Genomic DNA, 22,775 nt, shown 5'->3' with positions numbered 1-22,775 from the left:
ATCAGCGCACATCAGAAAAATCACTTTTTAAAAAAATTTACTGACAGAAACTAAGAAAAACTTTTTTTTTTTCAAAATGTTCTCTCTTTTTTTCTTTTAATAAAAAACAAAAAACCCAGCGGTGATTAAAAACCACCAAAAAGAAAGCTGTATTTGTGTGAAGAAAATTATAACAATTTAATGTGGGTACAGCATTGCATGACCATGCAATTGTCATTCAAAGTGTGACAGCGCTGAAAGCTGAAAATTGGCCTGGGCAGGAAGGGGCTAAAAGTGCCTTGTATTGAAATGGTTATAAAAAAAAAAAAAAAAAAAACATACACTGGGTGATAATCATTTTATATAACAGAAGAGATTGTAGCAAGAAAACTCATTGGCTACACAACCACTTTAAATTAAATGACATCAACAATTACATTTAAATTAGTGGAACTTGCATCAATACTAGTCATTAACCTTTTCGTTGCCAGAGCCGTTTTTGCATTTTTTTGTACAGATGTTTAAAAAATAATTTTAGGCCTGAAAATTACATAAACCCCCAAACATTATATATTTTCTGAAAGCGGACACCCTCGATAATAGTGATAATTCCAACTCACTAAAGTGAATTTTTAGGGCAAACAAACACAGTAAGCTACCCACATTTTTGGTAAAATAGAAGAGATGAGGTTGCACAGAGTAAATATATACACGTCAAACCCTAAATGTGTGTGCGCCCGTGAAATGGTGACAAACTTCAGTACCCTATATTTTAGGCGACACTTTAAAACCCCTATAGGTCATTTGTTTGATTGCACGTAGGAGGTCTTGTGCTAGAATTATTGCTCTCACTCCGGCGTGCGCGGCGATATGCAACGTGTATCACAATCTACGTTTTCATGCGTAGGCGCTCCGACGTGTGCGTTTACATTCGTACGTGTATATGTGGGGCTGGGGGAATTCAATATTTCTTGGGGGGGATTTCATGTGCTAGGGTGTAACTTTTTTTGCAGGCTGACCTGAAAGTAATGTGATACACATGAGAAGGGGTCACCCGCAGGCAACCACCATGTCGGTCCCTCTCCCGCAGATGGGCAAGTGAAGCCAAAATATGGCATGTACATGCACACGGGGGGGGGGGGGGCACCGGTATCAGGGGTGTGTGGAGACAATCAGGTGGCAGTGCAGCCACCCGAATGCATTCACCTGACAGGCAGCAGTCTGCCTGTCAGTTTTACACACAATCCTGCTGGCTGCATCCACTGGAGTGTGTAAAATCCCCCGCTGTCATGTCCATATAACGTACATACCCTTTGAAGTACACCAAGCATATGTAGTACACCCTTTTCTTCTGCCCTGCTGCTGCACCTATTGACACATTTGCTGGCAATCCCCAGCTGTCAAACTGCCAGTTGGGATTTGCTACGTCATAAAGCAGCTATTACAGCTGTTGCTAGTATAAAACCAACATTTTTTTTCTTTGTAATGTAATGTATTCCTATTTTACCCAATATTAACCCTTAGTTTAGCCTACCCAGTCCTAAATAACTAAATTCCCTTCTTTCTAGCTTTATCTTCCTGCTGATTTATATTTTGTTTATTTCTATTTTTAATCATTAGTATCTAGTTGTTTTTATTCATTGATTTAAATAAAAGAACATTTACTTCATTTGTAAATACCTTTGCAAAAAAATGTAAGGGCTCTTTCACATGGAGTGGACCGTATTGCGATCCGCTTCGGCACTTTTTTTTTTTTTTTACGGACACGGATGACACTTGTGACATCCGGTCCGTATGTCCGCATATCATCCCATCTGTTTGCGGATGATATACGGACATAATGTATGTCAATGCAATTGCGGATGTCAGCGGATGACACCGCTGACATCCGATTTACCGTCCTTTCCGTTTTTTAAACGGAAGAAAAAATAGGGTTCTGTTCCGTTCCAAAAAACGGAACAGAACTGAAAGGACGAAAATTGGATGTCAGCGGATGGTCATGCGCTGACATCCGCAATGCCATTGGCATGCATTATGTCCGTATATCATCCGCAAAAAAATAGGATGATTTGCGGACATGCGGAACGCCCGTGTGAAAGAGCCCTTAGAGTAGTTTATGCTTGGAATAGACTTCTAGCAGAGGTAGTAAGTCAACACTAAGGGTCTATTCACACTAGCGCGACTTGTCAGGCGACTTGGTCACCTGACAAGTCGTGGTCGGTCGCTTGCCATTGAATAGTACAGGACCCGTTCTAATAGGAGCGACACAAGTCGCTCCGACTTAGAAAAAGGGTCCTGTACTACTTTGGGGCGACCTGGAGGCGACTTGCATTGACTTAAATTATATGAAGTCCCTGCAAGTCGCGCCAAGACTTCACAGGTCGCCCCAGCAAGTCGTGTCGCGCCAGTCTGAATGGGCGCTTAGTGGATTCAAACATGCTTGGAACAAACACCCTATACTCAAAACAAAGAAAATTTATACATTTAAAAAAAATGGGGCAGACACGATGGACCACTTTTTTTCTGCTCTTCTGTTTCTATGTTAATTTCATATAAGCTAACACTTAGAAAAGTAGAAAATTTGTTACATATTGTTGTCTATGGATTGCATTAAAATGTTTTTTTGCAAGATAAAATCACCAAAAGCCTCAGGTAAAGGTATGACAAATGTCTATAGCAGAAATGTAAAAATGACTAGTCCCCGGGGGGTGTACAGGTGCGAGAGCTGAAGTGGTTAAAAAATGAAACATATTTGAAACAAGGGTACTGTTTTTTGTTTTGGTTTTTCTACATATGCTCATGACCTTATTGTTAATATTAATAAATGTCAAAAATCACTGTTTCCAGTATAGCATGCTATGAACTTTAACTTTGCACATGTCTCCCCTTTGTTTGAGGTCAGTCTCTCTTTTGTTTCTTCCTCCCTAATCCATATCTCTTTGGCATTTTTCTGTGTCTCCTATTACTATCTGATATTATTTCTGTTCCTCTTGGTGTCTGTCATCTGTTTTGCTTGGTGTCTTTCATTATTAGTTAGTTTTATACAGTGGGTACGGAAAGTATTCAGACCCCCTTAAATTTTTCACTCTTTGTTATATTGCAGCCATTTGCTAAAATCATTTAGGTTCATTCTTCTTCCTCATGAATGTACACATAGCACCCCATACTGACAGAAAAACACAGAATTGTTGACATTGTTGCAGATTTATTAAAAAAGAAAAACTGAAATATCACATGGTCCTAAGTGTTCAGACCCTTTGCTGTGACACTCATATATTTAACTCAGGTGCTTTCCATTTCTTCTGGTCATCCTTGAGATGGTTCTACACCTTCATTTGAGTCCAGCTGTGTTTGATTATACTGATTGGACTTGATTAGGAAAGCCACACACCTGTCTATATAAGACCTTCCAGATCACAATGCATGTCAGAGCAAATGAGAATCATGAGGTCAAAAGGAACTGCCTGAAGAGCTCAGAGACATAATTGTGGCAAGGCACAGATCTGGCCAAGGTTATAAAAAGATTTCTGCTGCACTTAAGGTTCCTAAGAGCACAGTGGCCTCCATAATCCTCAAATGGAAGACGTTTGGGACGACCAGAACCCTTCCTAGAGCTGGCCGTCCAGCCAAACTGAGCTATCGGGGGAGAAGAGCCTTGGTGAGAGAGGTAAAGAAGAACCCAAAGATCACTGTGGCTGAGCTCCAGAGATGAAGTCAGGAGATGGGAGAAAGTTGTAGAAAGTCAACCATCACTGCAGCCCTCCACCAGTCGGGGCTTTATGGCAGAGTGGCCCGACGGAAGCCTCTCCTCAGTGTAAAACACATGAAAACCCGCATGGAGTTTGCTAAAAAACACCTGAAGGACTCCAAGATGGTGAGAAATAAGATTCTCTGGTCTGATGAGACCAAAATAGAACTTTTTGGCCTTAATTCTAAGCGGTATGAAAACCAGGCACTGCTCATCACCTGTCCAATACAGTCCCAACAGTGAAGCATGGTGGTGGCAGCATCATGCTGTAAGGGGTGTTTTTCAGCTGCAGGGACAGGACGACTGGTTGCAATCGAGGGAAAGATGAATGCGGCCAAGTACAGGGATATCCTGGACAAAAACCTTCTCCAGAGTGCTCTGGACCTCAGACTGGGCCGAAGGTTTACCTTCCAACAAGACAATGACCCTAAGCACACAGCTAAAATAACGAAGGAGTGGCTTCACAACAACTCCGTGACTGTTCTTCAATGGCCCAGCCAGAGCCCTGACTTAAACCCAATTGAGCATCTCTGGAGAGACCTAAAAATGGCTGTCCACCAACGTTTACCATCCAACCTGACAGAACTGGAGAGGATCTGCAAGGAGGAATGGCAGAGGATCCCCAAATCCAGGTGTGAAAGACTTGTTGCATCTTTCCCAAAAAGACTCCTGGCTGTATTAGATCAAAAGGGGGCTTCTACTAAATACTGAGCAAAGGGTCTGAATACTTAGGACCATGTGATATTTCAGTTTTTCTTTTTTAATAAATCTGCAACAATGTCAACAATTCTGTGTTTTTTCTGTCAGTATGGGGTGCTATGTGTACATTCATGAGGAAGAAGAATGAACCTAAGTGATTTTAGCAAATGGCTGCAATATAACAAAGAGTGAAAAATTTAAGGGGGTCTGAATACTTTCCGTACCCATTGTATGTGTGCTTTGTGTCTCTCACTACTCGTCACTGCAGGTTTGTATCTCTGTTAGGACTTTCACTGCAGGAATCCTGTGTTAGAAAAGAGTGATCATCATAATAGTGACTACATTGCACATCTATGTTAGCATATGTAGCCATGCACACACATGCGTTTACAAGTGTAATTGAAGAGGAGCGTTTACAGACAGAAAAAAAAATGCATTTGGTGAGGAAATTATGAGCATAATTTTTCTGGCCAGTAAATTAATGAATTAATGCTCAACGCCATACGCGGATAAATTCAAACGCCTGTGTGCATAACGCATAACTGTTTTAAAATGGGGGATACATCCTTTATTTTTGGAATGTATGACAGAATGGGACATATAGATGCATCTCGTTCTAAAGCCCCGTACACACGCACCGATTGTTGGCCGTAAATTTTCGGCCAACGTCCGATCGGCCGATTGTCGGCTTGTTAATATGATGCTTCCGACAACCGACTGCGACTTTTCGGCCGAACAAAATCTGGTGTGCATGCTATAAAATTTTTGTTGGCCGTCACCAGAACGGCCGATTGTTCGTCAGTCAGTACAGATTTCGGCAGACAAAAGTCAGATGAGCAAGACTGGGCATGCTCAGAGAAGAAAAAACACACGGAAAGTAAACCAGAACATGACATCACTTCTGCAGTTGGTTGTTGTTGGCCGACAAAATTTGTGTGCAGTCTAGAGCACATTTCAACCAACACAACAACACTGGACAAAAGATGGCCGATCGGTCAGCCAACAATCGGTGCGTGTGTACGAGGCTTAAGGCTTTGTTGTGTTAATAATCACAAAACATTGTGAAACAACTCCACACCCACATAATATACAGCTGATTAAATAAAGAAATAAAATAACCAGGTAAACAAAACAGAAAAAACAAGGGCTAAAGCACCACTACTATCATATATACAACTATTTTCCAGAATGGCTAGGGCAGGTCATGATTGGAAACTAGCAGAGTAGGATATAGGAATGAGGAAGCAGGTGACAACACCAAAGAAATATACCAGGGAACAGCCAGACAATGTGTTGTTTGAGTGGCAGAAACTGGGAATGAGAACACAATTGCACATGAACAAATATGTCAAGTTTTGATGTTTTTTGATATGTGTAATGTACAGTAAGTCACCTACTTACCAACAAGTTCCCTTCAAGGAACTTGTTCATAAGTCCAACTAGTTCAAAGGTCCAACAAAGATCAGCGCTTCCAGACAAAAGTTGTGAGCGCTAATCAGAATGTTCTGGCAGGGGGGGTCCCCCTGTCAGAATACAATAGCACAGCAGGTGAGATCACTGCACCAACATTTCTTGTGATGGTATGGTAATCTCTCAGGTTTTTTCATTCAGCCCACTGGGTTGAAGCAAAAACAAAATGTGTGTGTACCCAACTTTACACGATTGGATGTTGAACATTCGTATCTAGGGGACTTACTGTAATTAGAAGGTAATTTTCTAGTTTTAGGTTTACATACACTTCAATAAGTAAAAGTAATTTCTTTCCTACTGTACTATAATGGGACACAATAAATACATTTTGTCCAGTGACCCTTAGGTTTCCGTCCCTCTATTTCTTTTCTTTTTCTATACCCTAATGTTTGGTAAATAGGCAGTGAGTGTGCAGCCTCAATGGATATAATGCTGGCATTTACCTTTAATGATGAAAGAGTAAAAGTAGTTACAATCAGGGCTGGTGCAAGGGTTTTTGACCCTAGGCGAAACCTAATTTTGCCACCCCCAGCTTAGTGGCAGCAGTGGCAGTGGGAGGATGTAATGGGTGGCAGCAAAGTTGGGATGGGATGGGTGGCAGTGGTGATGGGATGGGTGGCAGCGGTGGTTGGATGAGATGGGTGGCAGCGGTGGTGGGATGGGTGGCAGCGGTGGTGGGGGGATTGGATCAGTGTCAGCGGTGATGGGATGAGTGGCAGCGGTGGTGGGATGGGTGGCAGCTGTGGTGGAAGGGGATGGGATGAGTGGCAGCCGTGGTGGGATGGGATGGGATGAGTGGCAACGGTGGAGGGATGGGATGGCTGGCAGCGGTGATAGGATGGGTGGCAGCTGTGGTGGAATGGGATGGATGAATGGCAGCGGTGGTGGGATGGGATGAGAGGCAGCGGCGGTGGGATGGGATGAGTGGCAGTGGTGATGAGATTGGTGGCAGCAGGGGTGGGATGGGATGAGTGGCAGCGGTAATGGGATGGGATGAGTGGCAGCGGTGAAGCGATGAGCAGCAGCGGTGATGGGATGGGTGGCAGGAGAGATGGGATGACTGGCAGCGGTGATGAAATGGGATGAGTGGCAGCTGTGGTGGAATAGGATGGGATGAGTGGCAGCGGTGGTGGGATGGGATGAGTGGCAGTGGTGGTGAGATTGGTGGCAGTGGGGGTGGGATGGGATGAGTGGCAGCGGTGATGGGATGGGATGAGTGGCAGCGGTGATGGGATGGGATAAGTGGCAGCGGTGAAGGGATGAGCGCCAGCGGTGATGAGATGGGTGGCAGGAGAGATGGGATGACTGACAGCGATGATGGAATGGGATGAGTGGCAGCTGTGGTGGAATAGAATGGGATGAGAGGCAGCGGTGGTGGGATGGGATGAGTGGCAGTGTTGGTGAGATTGGTGGCAGCAGGGGTGGGATGGGATGAGCGGCAGCGGTGATGGGATGGGATGAGTGGCAGCGGTGATGGGATGGGATGAGTGGCAGCGGTGAAGGGATGAGCGGCAGCGGTGATGAAATGGGATAAGTGGCAACGGTGGTGGGTTGGGATGGGATTAGTGGCAGTGGTAATGAGATGGGCTGGGATCAGTGACAGCTGTGGTGGGATGGGATGAGTGGCAGTGGTGGTGGGGGGGATGGAATCAGTGGCAGCTGTGGTGGGATGGAATGGGATGAGTGAAAGCGGTGGTGGGGGGGATGGGATGGGCAGGGATGGGATGAGTGGCAGCAGTGGTGGGGGGGATGGGATGAGTGGCAGCAGGGAGGGGATGGGAGGAGGGGCATCAGGGTTGGGATGGGTTGAGGGGCATCAGGGATGGGATGGGAGGAGTGGAAGCAGGGATGGGATGAGTGGCAGCAGGGATGGGATGAGAAGCAGATGGGATGGGATGAGTAACAGCAAGAATAGGAGGAGTGGCAGCAGGGATGGAATGGGATGAGGGGCAGCAGGGATGGGATAGGAGGAGTGGCAGCAGGGATAGGATAGCATGAGGGGCAGCAGAGATGGGATGGGATGAGGGGCAGTAGGGATGGGATGGTAGGAGTGGCAGCAGGGATGGGATGGGAAAAGTGGTAGCAGGGATGGGATGGGATGAGGGGCAGCAGATATGGGGGAATGGGATCAGTGATGATGGGATCTGATAGGATGAGTGGTAGAGGTGATGGGGAGGGGGGATACTGATGAGATCAGTGGCAGTCTGCCCCCCTCCCCACCACAGGTCTTATCCCTATCCCCACCCCAATCACCTCTATGGCAGTGTGGAAAGGGATGAAACCTGTGGTGGTGGGGAGGGGAACTGGCAAATACTTACTTTGCCAGTCGATGGATTCCTTCTCAGTCTCTTCCCATGCCTCCAGTGCTGGCTCTGATGACATGGGGACTCCTCGCAGAGCTCCTCCTCCTTACCTCTATTAAATGTTAGTTAGGCAGCTGACTTTGTCCTTCAGTTTCCTCCTCCCTCCTCTCTACAGGCTACATGGCTTCTCTCTGGAGAGAATGGGTAGTGACAGTGCTCAGCCTCCCCAGCGGTGACAAGCAGATGGCGGCTGCCCCTACATCCCACAGTGGCAGAACGGACAGCAGGCGGTCCCCCCACAGTGGCAGAATGGGCTAGTGACTGCCTGCCCCCCTAGTTTTGTCCCTTGCCTATAGGTGGCGCCGGCCCTGGTTACAATGTCCCTGGCATCTTGTTTTTCTCTGGCATACAAGATAAAATGTTATTCACTGGTGTTTTACTCAGAAGCAACATTTTAGGTGCTAAGGGAAAGAACACTTCATAGGAAAAAATCTGTATTACTTTATGAATCAATAATTTAATTAGGCTTAAGAGACTGGACATCATAACTTATGTTTATAGAGCCACTTTTCTAGGTTCTTTTCTCAGGGAGAGCCTCAAATAGTTCACCCCACCCCAATAATGCTATCCCATATCTGAACTTGCTGAGGGGATGGGATCTCATCATTTAACTACCACTTTCATTTCCATCTCGGGACCCCATAACATAAAAAATATGATTTTGTTTTATGTGAAAGAAGAGCCAGTGTCAGCAGATATTCAGCTGCAGATATCATGGACCCACCCCTCTCAATGATTAGAGGGCTACATTAATAATTCTTCTCCTTTTTCTCTTTTATTTATCTTTTAGTGTGATTAATAGTGTTCTAGTCTGTATGACAACAGTGCTACTGTATACTGAGCTGTAACTTTTTAAAAAAGTGCCTTAAAGTACAATAGTTCTATAGATTATTATGTAAACATACAATGTAAAACTACTGTTTAAGGCCCCATTCCTACATGTGCGACTTGTCATTCGACTTTGGACCCCAAAGTCGTTTGACAAGTTGCACCCCATGTTTCCCAATGATTGCGGTTCATATCTGTGTGACTTAAAGTGACTTTAACCACTTGCCTACAGTGCACTTTCACCCCCTTCCTGCCCAGACCGATTTTCAGCTTTCAGCGCTCTCACACTTTGACTGAGAATTACTCAGTCATGCAACACTGTACCCATACAAAAATTGTGTCCTTTTTTTCACACAAATAGAGCTTTCTTTTGATGGTATTTGATCAATACTGGGTTTTTTATTTTTTGTGCTATAAATAAAAAAAGACTGAAAATATCGTGAAAAAACAAATTTTTCTTTGTTTCTGTCATAAAATTTTGCAAATTAGTCATTTTTCTTCACAAATTTTGGCCAAAATTTATACTGCTACTTATCTTTGGTAAAAAAAACCCAAATAAGTGTATATTATTTGGTCTTTGTGAAAGTTATAGAGTCCACAAGTTATGGTGCTATTCATTGAAAATTGATCACACTTGATCACACCTGATGTACTGAAGGCCTATCTCATTTCTTGAGACACTAAAAGGTCAGGAAAGTACAAATACCCCCCAAATTACCCCTTTTTGGAAAGTAGACATTCCAAGGTATTTAATAAGGGGCATGATGAGTTTTTTGAAGTTGTAATTTTTTCCCACAATGCTTTGCAAAATGAAGATTTATTTTTTTTTATTTTTTATTTTTTTACAAATTGCCGTATTAACAGGTTATTTCTCTCACACAGCACATGTATACTTGCAACTACACCCCAAAACACATTCTACTACTCCGCCTGAGTATGGCGATACCACATGTGTGAGACTTTTTCACAGCCTGGCCACATACAGAGGCCTAACATCCGAGTAGCAGCGTCCGGCATTCTAGGAGCACAAATTACACATATCATTTCCTGACAACCTATCGCACTTTTGAAGGCCCTGGAGCACCAGGACAATGGAAACCCCCATAAAATGACCCCATTTTGGAAAGCAAACAGCCCAACGTATAATTTTTGAGGCATAATGAGTCTTTTGAATATGTCATTATTTTCCACAAGTTTTTGGAAAATGTGGAAAGAAAATGAAAACACATTTTTTTTTACACAAAGCTGTCCATTTATGCAATATTTCTAACACATCGCATGTACATAGCAAAACTTGCACCCCAAAATACATTCTGCTATTCCTCCCGAGTATGGCGATACCACATGTGTAACACTTTTTCACAGCCTGGCCACATACATAGGCCTCACATCCAAGTAGCGCTTTACACAAAGTTGTCCATTTATCCACTTTAAGACTGGGCCTATTTTTGACACTTGGTGTTTACAAGCTAAAATAATTTTTTTTGCTAGAAAACTACTTTGAACCCCCAAACATTATATATTTTTTTTTAGCAGAGACCCTAGAGAATAAAATGTAGATCGTTGCAATATTTTTTATCACACCATATTTGCGCAGCAGTCTTCCAAATGCGATTTTTTTGAAAAAAATTCACTTTTTTTAACTAAAAAATAAGAAAACAGTAAATTTAGCCCAATTTTTTTCCATAATATGAAAGATAATGTTACGCCGAGTAATTAGATACCCAACATGTCATGCTTAAAAATTGCGCATGCTCACAGAATGGCGCCAAACATTGGTACTTAAAAATCCCCATAGGCAACATTTTAAAAATTTCTGCAGGTTACTAGCTTAGAGTTACAGAGGAGGTCTAGGGCTCAAATTATTGCACTCGCTCTAACGATCGCGGCGATACCTCACATGTATGGTTTGAACACCGTTTACATATGTGGGCGGGACTTGCGTATGCGTTTGCTTCTGCGCGCGAGCTAACGGGGACAGGGCGCTTTAATTTTTTTTTTTTTTTTTTTTCCTATTTATTTTATTTATTATTTTTTTATTTTTACACAGTTTAAAAAAAAAAAATGTTTTGATCATTTTTATTCCTATTACAAGGAATGTAAACATCCCTTGTAATAGAAATAGGCATGACAGGTCCTCTTTATTGTGAGATCTGGGGTCAAAAAGACCTCACACCTCACAACTACACTAAAAAAGAAAAAAAAAAAAAAAATTGTTGAAAGAGGGGAAAAAAAAAAGCGGCCCTTTAAACCGGTTGCTAGGCAACGTCTTTTGACGTAGCTCCGGTCCTCCAAGACCATAGAGTTGAGTGAGGGCCATCTTGCCCTCACTCGACTTCCTGTCTCTGAGGATCCGGGACCGGATAGTTTTCCCCGCTGCCGGCGGGTCCGGTAAGCTGGGAAAACGTCTGGGACGCGGCAGGAGGGGGGGGGCACCTCTTTCCCTGCACCGTAAGGGTAATTCCGCGGCGAATCCGCCACTGGGACCACCCTTATCTGAAAGCCGACCGCCCGCCGTTTCAAAAAATACCGGGGTTATGGGGGCTATCTGCTGCCATAACCCCAGTATTTAGCTTTTAATGGCCGACACATATAGTCGTTAGGCGGTCAGTAAGTGATTGCATGTATATGGCAAACAGGTGACGATGACTGACGGGGTGACAGGTGACGATGACTGACGGGGTGACAGGTGACGATGACTGATGGGGTGACAGGTGACGATGATTGATGAGGTGACAGGTGACGATGATTGATGGGGTGACAGGTGACGATGATTGATGAGGTGACAGGTGATGATGATTGATGAGGTGACAGATGACGATGATTGATGGGGTGACAGATGACAGTCACTGACGGGGTGACATGTGACGATGATTGATGGGGTGACAAGTGACGATCACTGATGGGGTGTCAAGTGACGATGACTGATGGGGTGACAGGTGACGATGACTGATGGGGTGACAGGTGACGGTGATTGATGGGGTGACAGGTGACGGGCGATGGTCACTGATGGGTGACAGGTGACGGTGATGGTGCACGGCGGTACTGATGGCAGTCTCTGGTGACCGGTGAATTTTAGGCTATGTTCACATGTGAGCGTAGCGATCACAGTCAGAATCACTGCGATTCTGCCCGTGATCCAGAAATCATTGCAAATTGCGGGGCGCCTGTGCGTTGCCCGTGATTTGCAATAGCACCCCAAATGCTGTGCGATGTTGCTGCGATTTCCGCCTGCCGAATCGCGGTAACATCGCGCAAACAACGCATGACGCTCCAAAGAAACTCTTGTACCTTTTTTGGGCGTCATGCGATGTTTGCGCGATGTTACCGCGATTCGGCAGGCGGAAATGGCGGCAACATTGCACAGCGTTTGGGGTGCTATTGCAAATCAGGGGCAACGCACAGGCGTCCCGCGATTTGCAATGATTTCCGGATCGCGGGCAGAATCGCAGTGATTCTGCCTGCGATCGCTGCGCTCACATGTGAACGTTATGGGTGTCAATTTCTGGGCACTGATGAGGTGACTGTTGGGTGACAGGTGACATTGGGGGGGGCTGAGGACTGTGTGGGGACCTTTATTAGTGTGATTTTTACTTTGTGACATGTGTACAGAGCAGTAACTCACTATTTCTAGCTCTTCTCCCCTCATACTGGAAACTGTATGAGGAGAGAAGAGCTAGTAACAGTCAGTTACTGCTCTTTGTTTACATTTTCTGATCGGCTGTGAATGGATTCACAGCCGATCACATAGTAAACAGTCACTGTCAGTGACTGTTTACTACCGCCGGTGACAGCTGTGTTCCTACGGAACACAGTGCCACCGACATGACCGCGCTGCGCGCTCCCGATCGCGCATGCGCGGTCATCTAGTGGGCGCCTTCATTGTGATCGGCTGTGTCATTGGAACACAGCCGATCACGTGGGAAACAGCCACGCCCATTGGCTGTTTCCCCCCTGCCGGTGACGGGGGGTGTCCCGGGGACACCCCGACACCGGCAGTGCAGGGCGGCGCGCACGCGATCGCGCGCCTGCCCTGCTTAAAGTGCCGCCGTCATATGACGGCGGCCCAGGATAATGGTCGCACCGCTCCGCCGTCATATGACGGCGGGCGGGCGGCAAGCGGTTAAAGTAGTTCCTGCACTACTTCGGTCTGACTTTTATGTGACTTAAGGAACATAGACTTCAATGAAAATCCTCAAAACCTGTGAAAAGAATGCTGGCAATGAAAAATAAATGTATGTGAAAATTAATTGGTGCGCTACAATGTGATGAGTGTTCATATAAATATATACATATAAACAAAAATACAATATATAATCCACCACGTGATGACAATAATAGGTGAGAGTTCAAACGTGTGTTAGGTCAACACCATGAATATTTGGTGCAGGGAATATTGATTCACCCTGAGTCTTTTCAGGTGTTATCAGGAGTTTCTCGATAGCGATCATTTATATGCCCTTTTGCAATTTTTATCTGGTAAGAAGCACATCTAGAAGGTGGTGGGAAACTGTCACCAACTCGTTGTAATCACTTCATCACCAGTTTATTTTCATCTTCACATCACCATTCTTTCGTTGCATAAAGACTGAGTTTGTTCAACAGATATATTGGACAATTTGTGTCATCAGGCTGTTGACTCAGCACATCACTTTCATTGTTTTATATTGTATTTCACCCGGTGGACAACTTATTGAGTTTTTGGACATTTTCTTTGGACTTTTTGTGTGGTCATGGTGTTGACCTAACACACGTTTGAACTCTCACCTATTATTGTCGTCACGTGGTGGATTATATATATATTGTATTTTTGTTTATATGTATATATTTATATGAACACTCATCACATTGTAGCGCACCAATTAATTTTCACATACACTTATTTCCACATATTGGATCTTGGTAGCAGCACAACTTTATTATCAGCGCACTTTTTTCAAATTTTCAATGAAAAATAAATGAAAAAAAAAACTGCATGGGGTCCCCCCCCCTTATCCATACCAGGCCCTTAAGGTCTGGTAAGAATTTTAAGGGGAACCTCATGCCAAAATAACAATCATCCGAGCATGCAGGTCAGGAAAGGGGGAGACGTGCATGGGGGGTGCTTTGGGGCAGGGGGATTCTGCACCCCCAAAGCACTGGGGACAAGGGCCTCTTACCCACAACCCTGGCAAGTGGTTGTGGAGGTCTGCGGGTCTTATCAGAATCTGGAAGCCCCTTTAACAGAGGGATACCCAAATCTAGCTCCCCCATGTGAATGAGTATGGGGTACTGACCCAAAAAATAAAAAAAAACCCTCTGGTTCCGACGAAGGCTTCTGCCATCTGACAACTCTTAAATAACATTGACGTCATTGGGTGGCACCTCCCCCTTGTGACATCACTGATCCAACATGTCATCGATCGATGACGTCACAAGGGGCAGTGGCCCCGCCCCTTAGTTGTTTTAGAGCTGTCAGACAGTGGAGCTGTCAGTCGGCGGGAGCTGCCTTTTTTTTTTTCTCAGGTCAGTGGTGGCAGTGGGCACCCAGAGTTGTGGGGAAGAGACCTTTAACCCCTATGACCCCTATCAACATGGGGACAATGTGCTTTAAAGGGGGGCAGAGCCCACCTGACCCAAAACACCCCCCATGTTGAGAGCATGTGGCTTGGTATGGTTCAAAAGGGGGTTGCCCCCCCTTTCCTGACCTGCTGGGCTGCGTGCTCAGATAAGAGTCTAGTATGGATTTTGGAGGCATCCACAATGTTTTAAGTTTTCATTGTTGGCATTCTTTTGTTTACATTCAGCTGCCAATAGGAAAACCTGCTGACAGCTGATGAGTCATTGGTTGTTAAGCACATGGAGGTGCAGCTATTCTTCACACACAATTCAATTCAGTCAATCAATTTTCAACCGGCTCGAATTTGAATCGTTCAGAACATTTTGAATTTGTTAGAAAATGAGGAAATCAAATGAAACTAAACACATTTTTCCATTCTGCACATGTCTAGCAACTTTGTAGAGCACATACACAACAATCATATTGGTCAAAGCCAAAGTCATAACAAAGACACACTCATCCAAAGTCGCATTAAGTTGCACAGTAAAGTCGCAATGGAAATCGCACAATTTTTAAGTCACGCAAGTGTGAATGGATACTAAAGGAAATGCAAAATGATGATAGCTTCTACGGTGAAATAATAAAACAGAGGTTGTCAAATAATTATTTTTAAGACAATATAAAACTCAAAATTCCCTTAAAAAAACACTGAGATACATTACTGGGATCCTGGTAAAGCTCACGTCATACCAGTTACTTAATAGCCAAGATTTCTAGCAGCTACAAATCTTTTTGCATGTTTTCTCTGGCAATGTGCAGTTAGTCTAGAACTAGACGAGGGTGCGCTTCCCTATGCACCAAAACGCCACTTAACTAAAACTTAACCTGGATTTATTGTCTGATAGCCTTGTCTAATATTAATATTTGTATGGATCATATTGGTATTTAGGAAAAGAAAATAATCTACATTTACTTCTGATGCCTTTTTTGCTCTAAAGTAATTGTGTATATATATATATATATATATATATATATATATATATATATATATGCATGTGTATATATATATATACATATATATATATATATACAATGGGTACGGAAAGTATTCAGACCCCCTTAAATTTTTCACTCTTTGTTATATTGCAGCCATTTGCTAAAATCATTTAAGTTCATTCTTCTTCCTCATGAATGGACACATAGCACCCCATACTGACAGAAAAACACAGAATTGTTGACATTGTTGCAGATTTATTAAAAAAAAAAAACTGAAATATCACATGGTCCTAAGTATTCAGACCCTTTGCTCAGTATTTAGTAGAAGCCCCCTTTTGATCTAATACAGCCAGGAGTCTTTTTGGGAAAGATGCAACAAGTCTTTCAAACCTGGATTTGGGGATCCTCTGCCATTCCTCCTTGCAGATCCTCTCCAGTTCTGTCAGGTTGGATGGTAAACGTTGGTGGACAGCCATTTTTAGGTCTCTCCAGAGATGCTCAATTGGGTTTAAGTCAGGGCTCTGGCTGGGCCATTCAAGAACAGTCACGGAGTTGTTGTGAAGCCACTCCTTCATTATTTTAGCTGTGTGCTTAGGGTCATTGTCTTGTTGGAAGGTAAACCTTCGGCCCAGTCTGAGGTCCAGAGCACTCTGGAGAAGGTTTTTGTCCAGGATATCCCTGTACTTGGCCGCATTCATCTTTCCCTCGATTGCAACCAGTCGTCCTGTCCCTGCAGCTGAAAAACACCCCTTACAGCATGATGCTGCCACCACCATGCTTCACTGTTGGGACTGTATTGGACAGGTGATGAGCAGTGCCTGGTTTTCTCCACACATACCGCTTAGAATTAAGGCCAAAAAGTTCTATTTTGGTCTCATCAGACCAGAGAATCTTATTTCTCACCATCTTGGAGTCCTTCAGGTGTTTTTTAGCAAACTCCATGCGGGCTTTCATGTGTCTTACACTGAGAAGAGGCTTCCGTCGGGCCACTCTGCCATAAAGCCCCGACTGGTGGAGGGCTGCAGTGATGGTTGATTTTCTACAACTTTCTCCCATCTCCTGACTGCATCTCTGGAGCTCAGCCACAGTGATCTTTGGGTTCTTCTTTACCTCTCTCACCAAGGCTCTTCTCCCCCGATAGCTCAGTTTGGCCGGACGGCCAGCTCTAGGAAGGGTTCTGGTCGTCCCAAACGTCTTCCATTTGAGGATTATGGAGGCCACTGTGCTCTTAGGAACCTTAAGTGCAGCAGAAATCTTTTTGTAACCTTGGCCAGATCTGTGCCTTGCCACAATTCTGTCTCTGAGCTCTTCAGGCAGTTCCTTTGACCTCATGATTCTCATTTGCTCTGACATGCATTGTGATCTGGAAGGTCTTATATAGACAGGTGTGTGGCTTTCCTAATCAAGTCCAATCAGTATAATCAAACACAGCTGGACTCAAATGAAGGTGTAGAACCATCTCAAGGATGATCAGAAGAAATGGAAAGCACCTGAGTTAAATATATGAGTGTCACAGCAAAGGGTCTGAATACTTAGGACCATGTGATGTTTCAGTTTTTCTTTTTTAATAAATCTGCAACAATGTCAACAATTCTGTGTTTTTCTGTCAGTATGGGGTGCTATGTGTACATTCATGAGGAAGAAGAATGAACTTAAATGATTTTAGCAAATGGCTGCAATATAACAAAGAGTGAAAAATTTAAGGGGGTCTGAAAACTTTCAGTACCCACTGTATATATATATATACATACAGGACAATGATATATGGTATAGGAGCAATCAATATTAAATGATTGCCTTGTAGTTCTCATTTTCATCCACAAGACAGTGATAGGATTCCCCTCAGCTATGAGCATGTGCAGGAGCCATTTTAGATGGTCAGGTTATAAATAGAGGGACTACAAAACAAAAGACACCATTTTCTTTCCCCATGTGACAGTCAGCTACTCTTTGTTGCTAATTTTCTTCACTTTTCTTTGTTTTTTTTTTACTTCTGACAAACCTATTTTTGAAGAGTGAAACATGTTAGGTTTCAATGATTTAATTTAGGGAACACCTTCTGACTTTATTTTCATTTAGGTTCATATGGTTTAATTTTTGTCCTGACACGTTCTTTTCCCCCTCCACACCATATTTCTTCTTTGGTGGGTAAGATATGCCTTTTGTCGATGCAGTCTTGATTAAGAGCGAAGCTTTTTTGTGGATATGGTGATATATGGGGCTCTTCCATCAGTGGTTAATTGTGTTCACATGGATGAGTGTATCCGTATTACATATCTGAGCAATAGATAGTTTCGTAGGGTGGAAGACAGATAGCCCACATCTTCAGTAAGACAGTATTTTACTAGTATACTTTCTCTTTTTCTGTTCATCTCATTTGTATATGTGGCCAATAGATGGGAGGAGAGACAAATATACCCCCATCTCTATACCAGTTGGTGTTGGTTAGTAGACCTTGATTTTATATATCCTCTAAACAGTCTGGAGCCTTTATATTGAATGTAGGAGGAGATTATAACCTTCATATTGTCTATATGTATATATTAAGAGAAGATTTACCATTTAACCACATACCCACCGCCCGCTGCAGTTTTACTGCGGCAGGCGGACGCTCCTGGGCAAAGTGACGTAGTACTACGTCGTTGGCTCAGGAGACTCTAGGGGGAAAGCGCTCCCGCCTCCATTTGTCAGCCGGGGAGCCAGCGCGTGTGACCAGCGGCTCCAATGGACGCCGGCCACTCGCAATCTCCCGCAGCTGAGAGAGAAGGACAGATGGCTGATGTAAACACAGCCGCCTGCCATTCTCTCTTAGATTATCACAGAGGCTATGTGATCCTGCTATATAGGATCGCATGTCTCTGTGATGATCTCACAAGCCACGCCCCCTGACAGTTAGAATCACGCCCCTAGGGTCACACTTAACCCCTTGATCACCAGTAATGTTAACCCCTTCCCTGCCAGTGTAATGTTTACAGTAACAGTGCATATTATAGCACTGATTACTGTAGTAAAGTCACTGGTACCCCCAAAAGTCTAAAAAATGTCAGTTAGGGGTCCGATCTGTCCGCCGCAATGTTGCAGTCCCGCAAAAAAAAAAGCAGATCGCCGCCATTAATAGTTTAAAAAAAATAAAAATGACATAAATATTTCCCGTACTTAGTAAACGTAATAACTTTTGTGCAAACCAATCAAAATACGCTTATTGTAATTTTTTTTACCAAAAATATGTAGCAGAAAACAAATTGGCCTAAAATGTTAAAAAATGTAGACTTTTACATTTTTTTTTTTTTGAGAATTTCATATAAAAGATTGTGAAAAATATATATTTTTTTAAATTGTCGCTCTTTTTTTGTTTATAGCTCAAAAAATAAAAATCACACAGGTGATCAAATACCACCAAAAGAAAGCTCTATTAGTGGGAAAAAAAGGACATCAATTTTGTTTGGGTGCAGCGTTGCACGACCGCGCAATTATCCATTAAAGTAGAGCAGTGGCGAATCGCAAAATAGGGCCTGGTCATTGCCACATTGCCCCTACCCCAGCAGCCAAATCCTCCGAGGCTAAAGTGGTTAAACTTGGTAGATGTTAATATTACCACATAGAGATAGAACGTTGATTCCATTATAATGGCATTGACCTCATCCTATAGGCATACCTGTTATGATTAATTACATACCTTTTATGATTTATAATAAAGGTTACATTTTAGTTAATTGGCCTTTTGGAGCGTAGGGAAGTGCACACTTGTCTAGTTCTAGTTTATTTTTGCCACAGTTAAGTGTTATCAATATTACAGGCATTTGTATATATGTAATGTGCAGTAAGTTTCAGAGCTGCTGCTGTAGGTAAATATAATGCATATGTAAGTAGGTACAAATCATTGGTGTGCCATGGTCATCAGCAGCTGTAATAAATAATATACATAGCTAGCTATTGAAGCGGGAGATTCTGAACTAGCTCCAGACGCTGCAAAAATTCAATTGCTTAGAATTTCTGTGACACAGACCTTTCATTACCTGCAGTTCATTAATTTTTAGCAACAACATCTTAAGGAGGGGGATTCTGTAACTGCTACAAAATCACCATTGTGAAAAGGGCTTAAATCTGTGATCCAGAAAAAATCGTGCCATAATAAAACAATTATGGGAAAGTAAACATCTTTCCCACAGAAAGGGAAAGGGCAGCAGGTACAGTACACAATCCACTTTTAGAAGCTACTTTTGGACATCTCTGCTACATTAGTATTACTTCATAAAGACTTCATATGTACAATCCATATTTTGCCTAAATTTTTAGTCTGAGAATGCAGACTTAAGAAGTAATTTGAAAAGGAAGTAATATAAAATGATAACAGAATTCTGAGATCATTGTGCAGAACTATGATTAAAATGAAAACTTCAGCACCAGAATTAAAACAGAAGTATACTCACCTTGGCTGCTGGAATACAACGTACTGGAGCTCCCCAACAGCAGCTCGAAGTGGCCAATGTCCGGGTATCGGTTGCTGTCCGCTTTCATTGGCTGGACTGATATGATGTCACTCCCACACAAACTTGGGAGTTCAAATGACTTTGGCATTGCCAAATTTCTGTAGTGACGTCACTGCACAGAAGCATGTAGGAAAATGTTATCCAGTAGAGAAAGCATGTCCCTTCTACATTAAAAATCCCTTAACAAGCCCTTTTTTAGTTTATACTTAAAGTTCCACTTATCCAATTATTTGCTCTAGTACTTGCAGTTTTTAAATTTAGTTTGGTTGTAAATAGACATCCTTGTAGGATACTCATTTGGGTATACAGTGTTCAAGGTGCACCTAAACTGCTGTTAACAGAAGTTCACCATGTGTACCATTCGCACGCCTGGCAGCTTAAAGAGCTCAACTGAAAGTAATAGGTGTCATTTCATCAATTCTATGGTTTTTCTCACCTGGAAATGTTAAGATGTAAATTATCCCTGCAGAGAGAGGCACACTGCCTGCCTTTACTACCTTCATTATATGTAATGACTATAACGGTTGGTTGGTGATCTGGAGTTCCCATATTATGCATATTTAGTTTTTATTTAAAAGTTGAATGTTTATTTAACATGTAAGAATGGTATCTGTAATTGCAAGATGTTTTACTAACATTCTCTCTCTTTTCATAACTTTTAATCTAGATTGCATGTGCTGTGTTTGCTGCTCTTCTTCATTTTTTCTTCCTGGCGGCTTTTACCTGGATGTTCCTTGAAGGAGTCCAACTGTACATCATGCTGGTTGAAGTCTTTGAAAGTGAAAATTCAAAAAGGAAATACTTCTATTTGATGGGCTATGGGATGCCCGCTCTTATTGTATCTGTATCTGCAGCAGTAGATTATAAAAGTTATGGAACAGATAAAGTGTAAGTGCCTAATGGAAACATGCAATACATTTTGATGTCTTAGTTGTTCACCTTGAACTTTAAATATTGACAACATATCCTAATCATTTGTGTGACTGTTCTGTTTTCTGGACTGTTAGGATTATGATAGAGCAGAGTTCCCTACTATTTAAGAAACCTGTAATAAGAGGCTGCTTTTGCTGACCTTCACCTGAAAAGCTTAGTTGCCTGGCTGTCTGATGTTTCAGTACTTTGAGACACAGACTTCGCAAGACAGCTTGCATTTTTGAAGGAGTTGTCAGCAGTAGCTAGTATCTATAGTTCCTCAGTACATGCTTTCTTTAAAAACTGAATTCCAGCCAAAACGTATGTTTTGGTATTGGTTAGAGTAGGGAAAGGTTTTAACCTTTTATCCTGTTTTTATTGCCACGTGTGTACCTATTAGACAAATTATCATAATGAGGATATTTCCCCAACTGGAACACAGTCAGCAATGAAAACCCAGCAGAGCTTTTCACCCCTTACTTGTCTTTTAAAAAAAAATGTTTATTACTGAAGGTGCGATATTTGGAGAGATTTTGGTCATTTTCTGTCTTGGTGACTAAAGAAAGTAGTCTACCCAATGAATTACACTTTCTAAATAAGAGTTCCAGCTGTCACATTAGCATCCAAATTTAGTGTTCCAAATCACAAGTACTGAAAACCTGATGAATGAATGACAGGTCATTTTTAAAGGATGAGCAATTCTAGTGGTACCCATAAATATAGAATCATGATTACTAGTCCAAACCTATGGGGTTGATTTCTTAAATGAAAATATGCTGTTCATTTTGAAAGGAAAGTTGCAGTTTGCCAGGGAATTTACCCCAGATTGAATGTAATGTAGTTTCACTTTGCAGAGAATACCCAATCACATGCAAGGGAAAAAAATAGCATTTTTGCTTGCACTTGATTGGATAATGAGCAGAGCTTCATCTCATTCGTAAAAGCTGTGGGATAATTGCCTTAAAAAATCCAATGTCTTTTGCAAAATGAACAGACTATTTTCCTTAAGACTTTACTAAACCCAGAACCATGCATTCACTATATCTGGTCTCCCACAGTACACAGAACATTGAAATGCAATTATTTTAGTAAATATGAATGGCTAAATACCTTTTCTCATCAGCAGTGTATAGCAGTCTTGTGACTTCTATCAGTGCCAGGTTATAGCTTATAGGAGAAGTTTTCATTCTCCTCTGACTATCCTATGAGGCTGCATGACCCCTCACCCTCTAGACAGTTCTGATTGTCCCTTTGCTGGTCACATGGAGAAAGTGGAAGAAAAGGGGGGGGGGGGATCAGAGAAGCCAGGATCAAACAATATTTTCACACAATGCAGAGGATTAACCCCTTAGGTTCCACAGTGAGTATAACAATCGAGCTATACAGCATATACAGACTGATGTTACTGTTGTGCGTTTGGTAACACTTTAAATTAAAACATATTAAGTAATAAGTGAATCAACCCTTATAAGTACCAGCAGACTGCCATGGTGGACCAAGGGATTTTAAAAAACAACTGGTGTTTTGTCAGCTGAGATAAACCCAATGCTTAAGGTATATGTAATACACTGGACCCAATTACTAAAAATGAAATATAAAAGTGATATAGGCACTTATGTTTATGGAACAGTCTTTTAAAAAACAAGACATTCAGTAGTCCTAAAATGCTTGCATGTTTACACATTGTCTTATGCCTATGGCCTGGTTCGTTTTTATCCTGCAAATTACATGAAATTAAGTATCATTAATTT

The 22,775-nt window shown here is 42.5% G+C and overlaps 1 protein-coding gene across 2 annotated transcripts in view; it reads left to right on the top strand.

Annotated features, from left to right (window-relative positions):
- The window catches only part of ADGRL3 (adhesion G protein-coupled receptor L3), a 1,148,837-nt gene that overhangs the window by 723,122 nt on the left and 402,940 nt on the right, over positions 1-22,775 (top strand). For both annotated transcript variants that reach the window (XM_082254905.1, XM_082254904.1), the window contains one exon: positions 20,780-21,000. In XM_082254905.1, the coding sequence (XP_082111031.1) occupies positions 20,780-21,000 (221 nt within the window). The remainder of the gene's footprint in view (positions 1-20,779; positions 21,001-22,775) is intronic.

The sequence above is a fragment of the Pelophylax lessonae genome (genome assembly GCF_965119305.1).
Source record: "Pelophylax lessonae genome assembly, chromosome: 1".
NCBI classification, from domain to species: Eukaryota; Metazoa; Chordata; class Amphibia; order Anura; family Ranidae; genus Pelophylax; species Pelophylax lessonae.
This window is presented reverse-complemented; position numbering and strand designations above follow the sequence as displayed.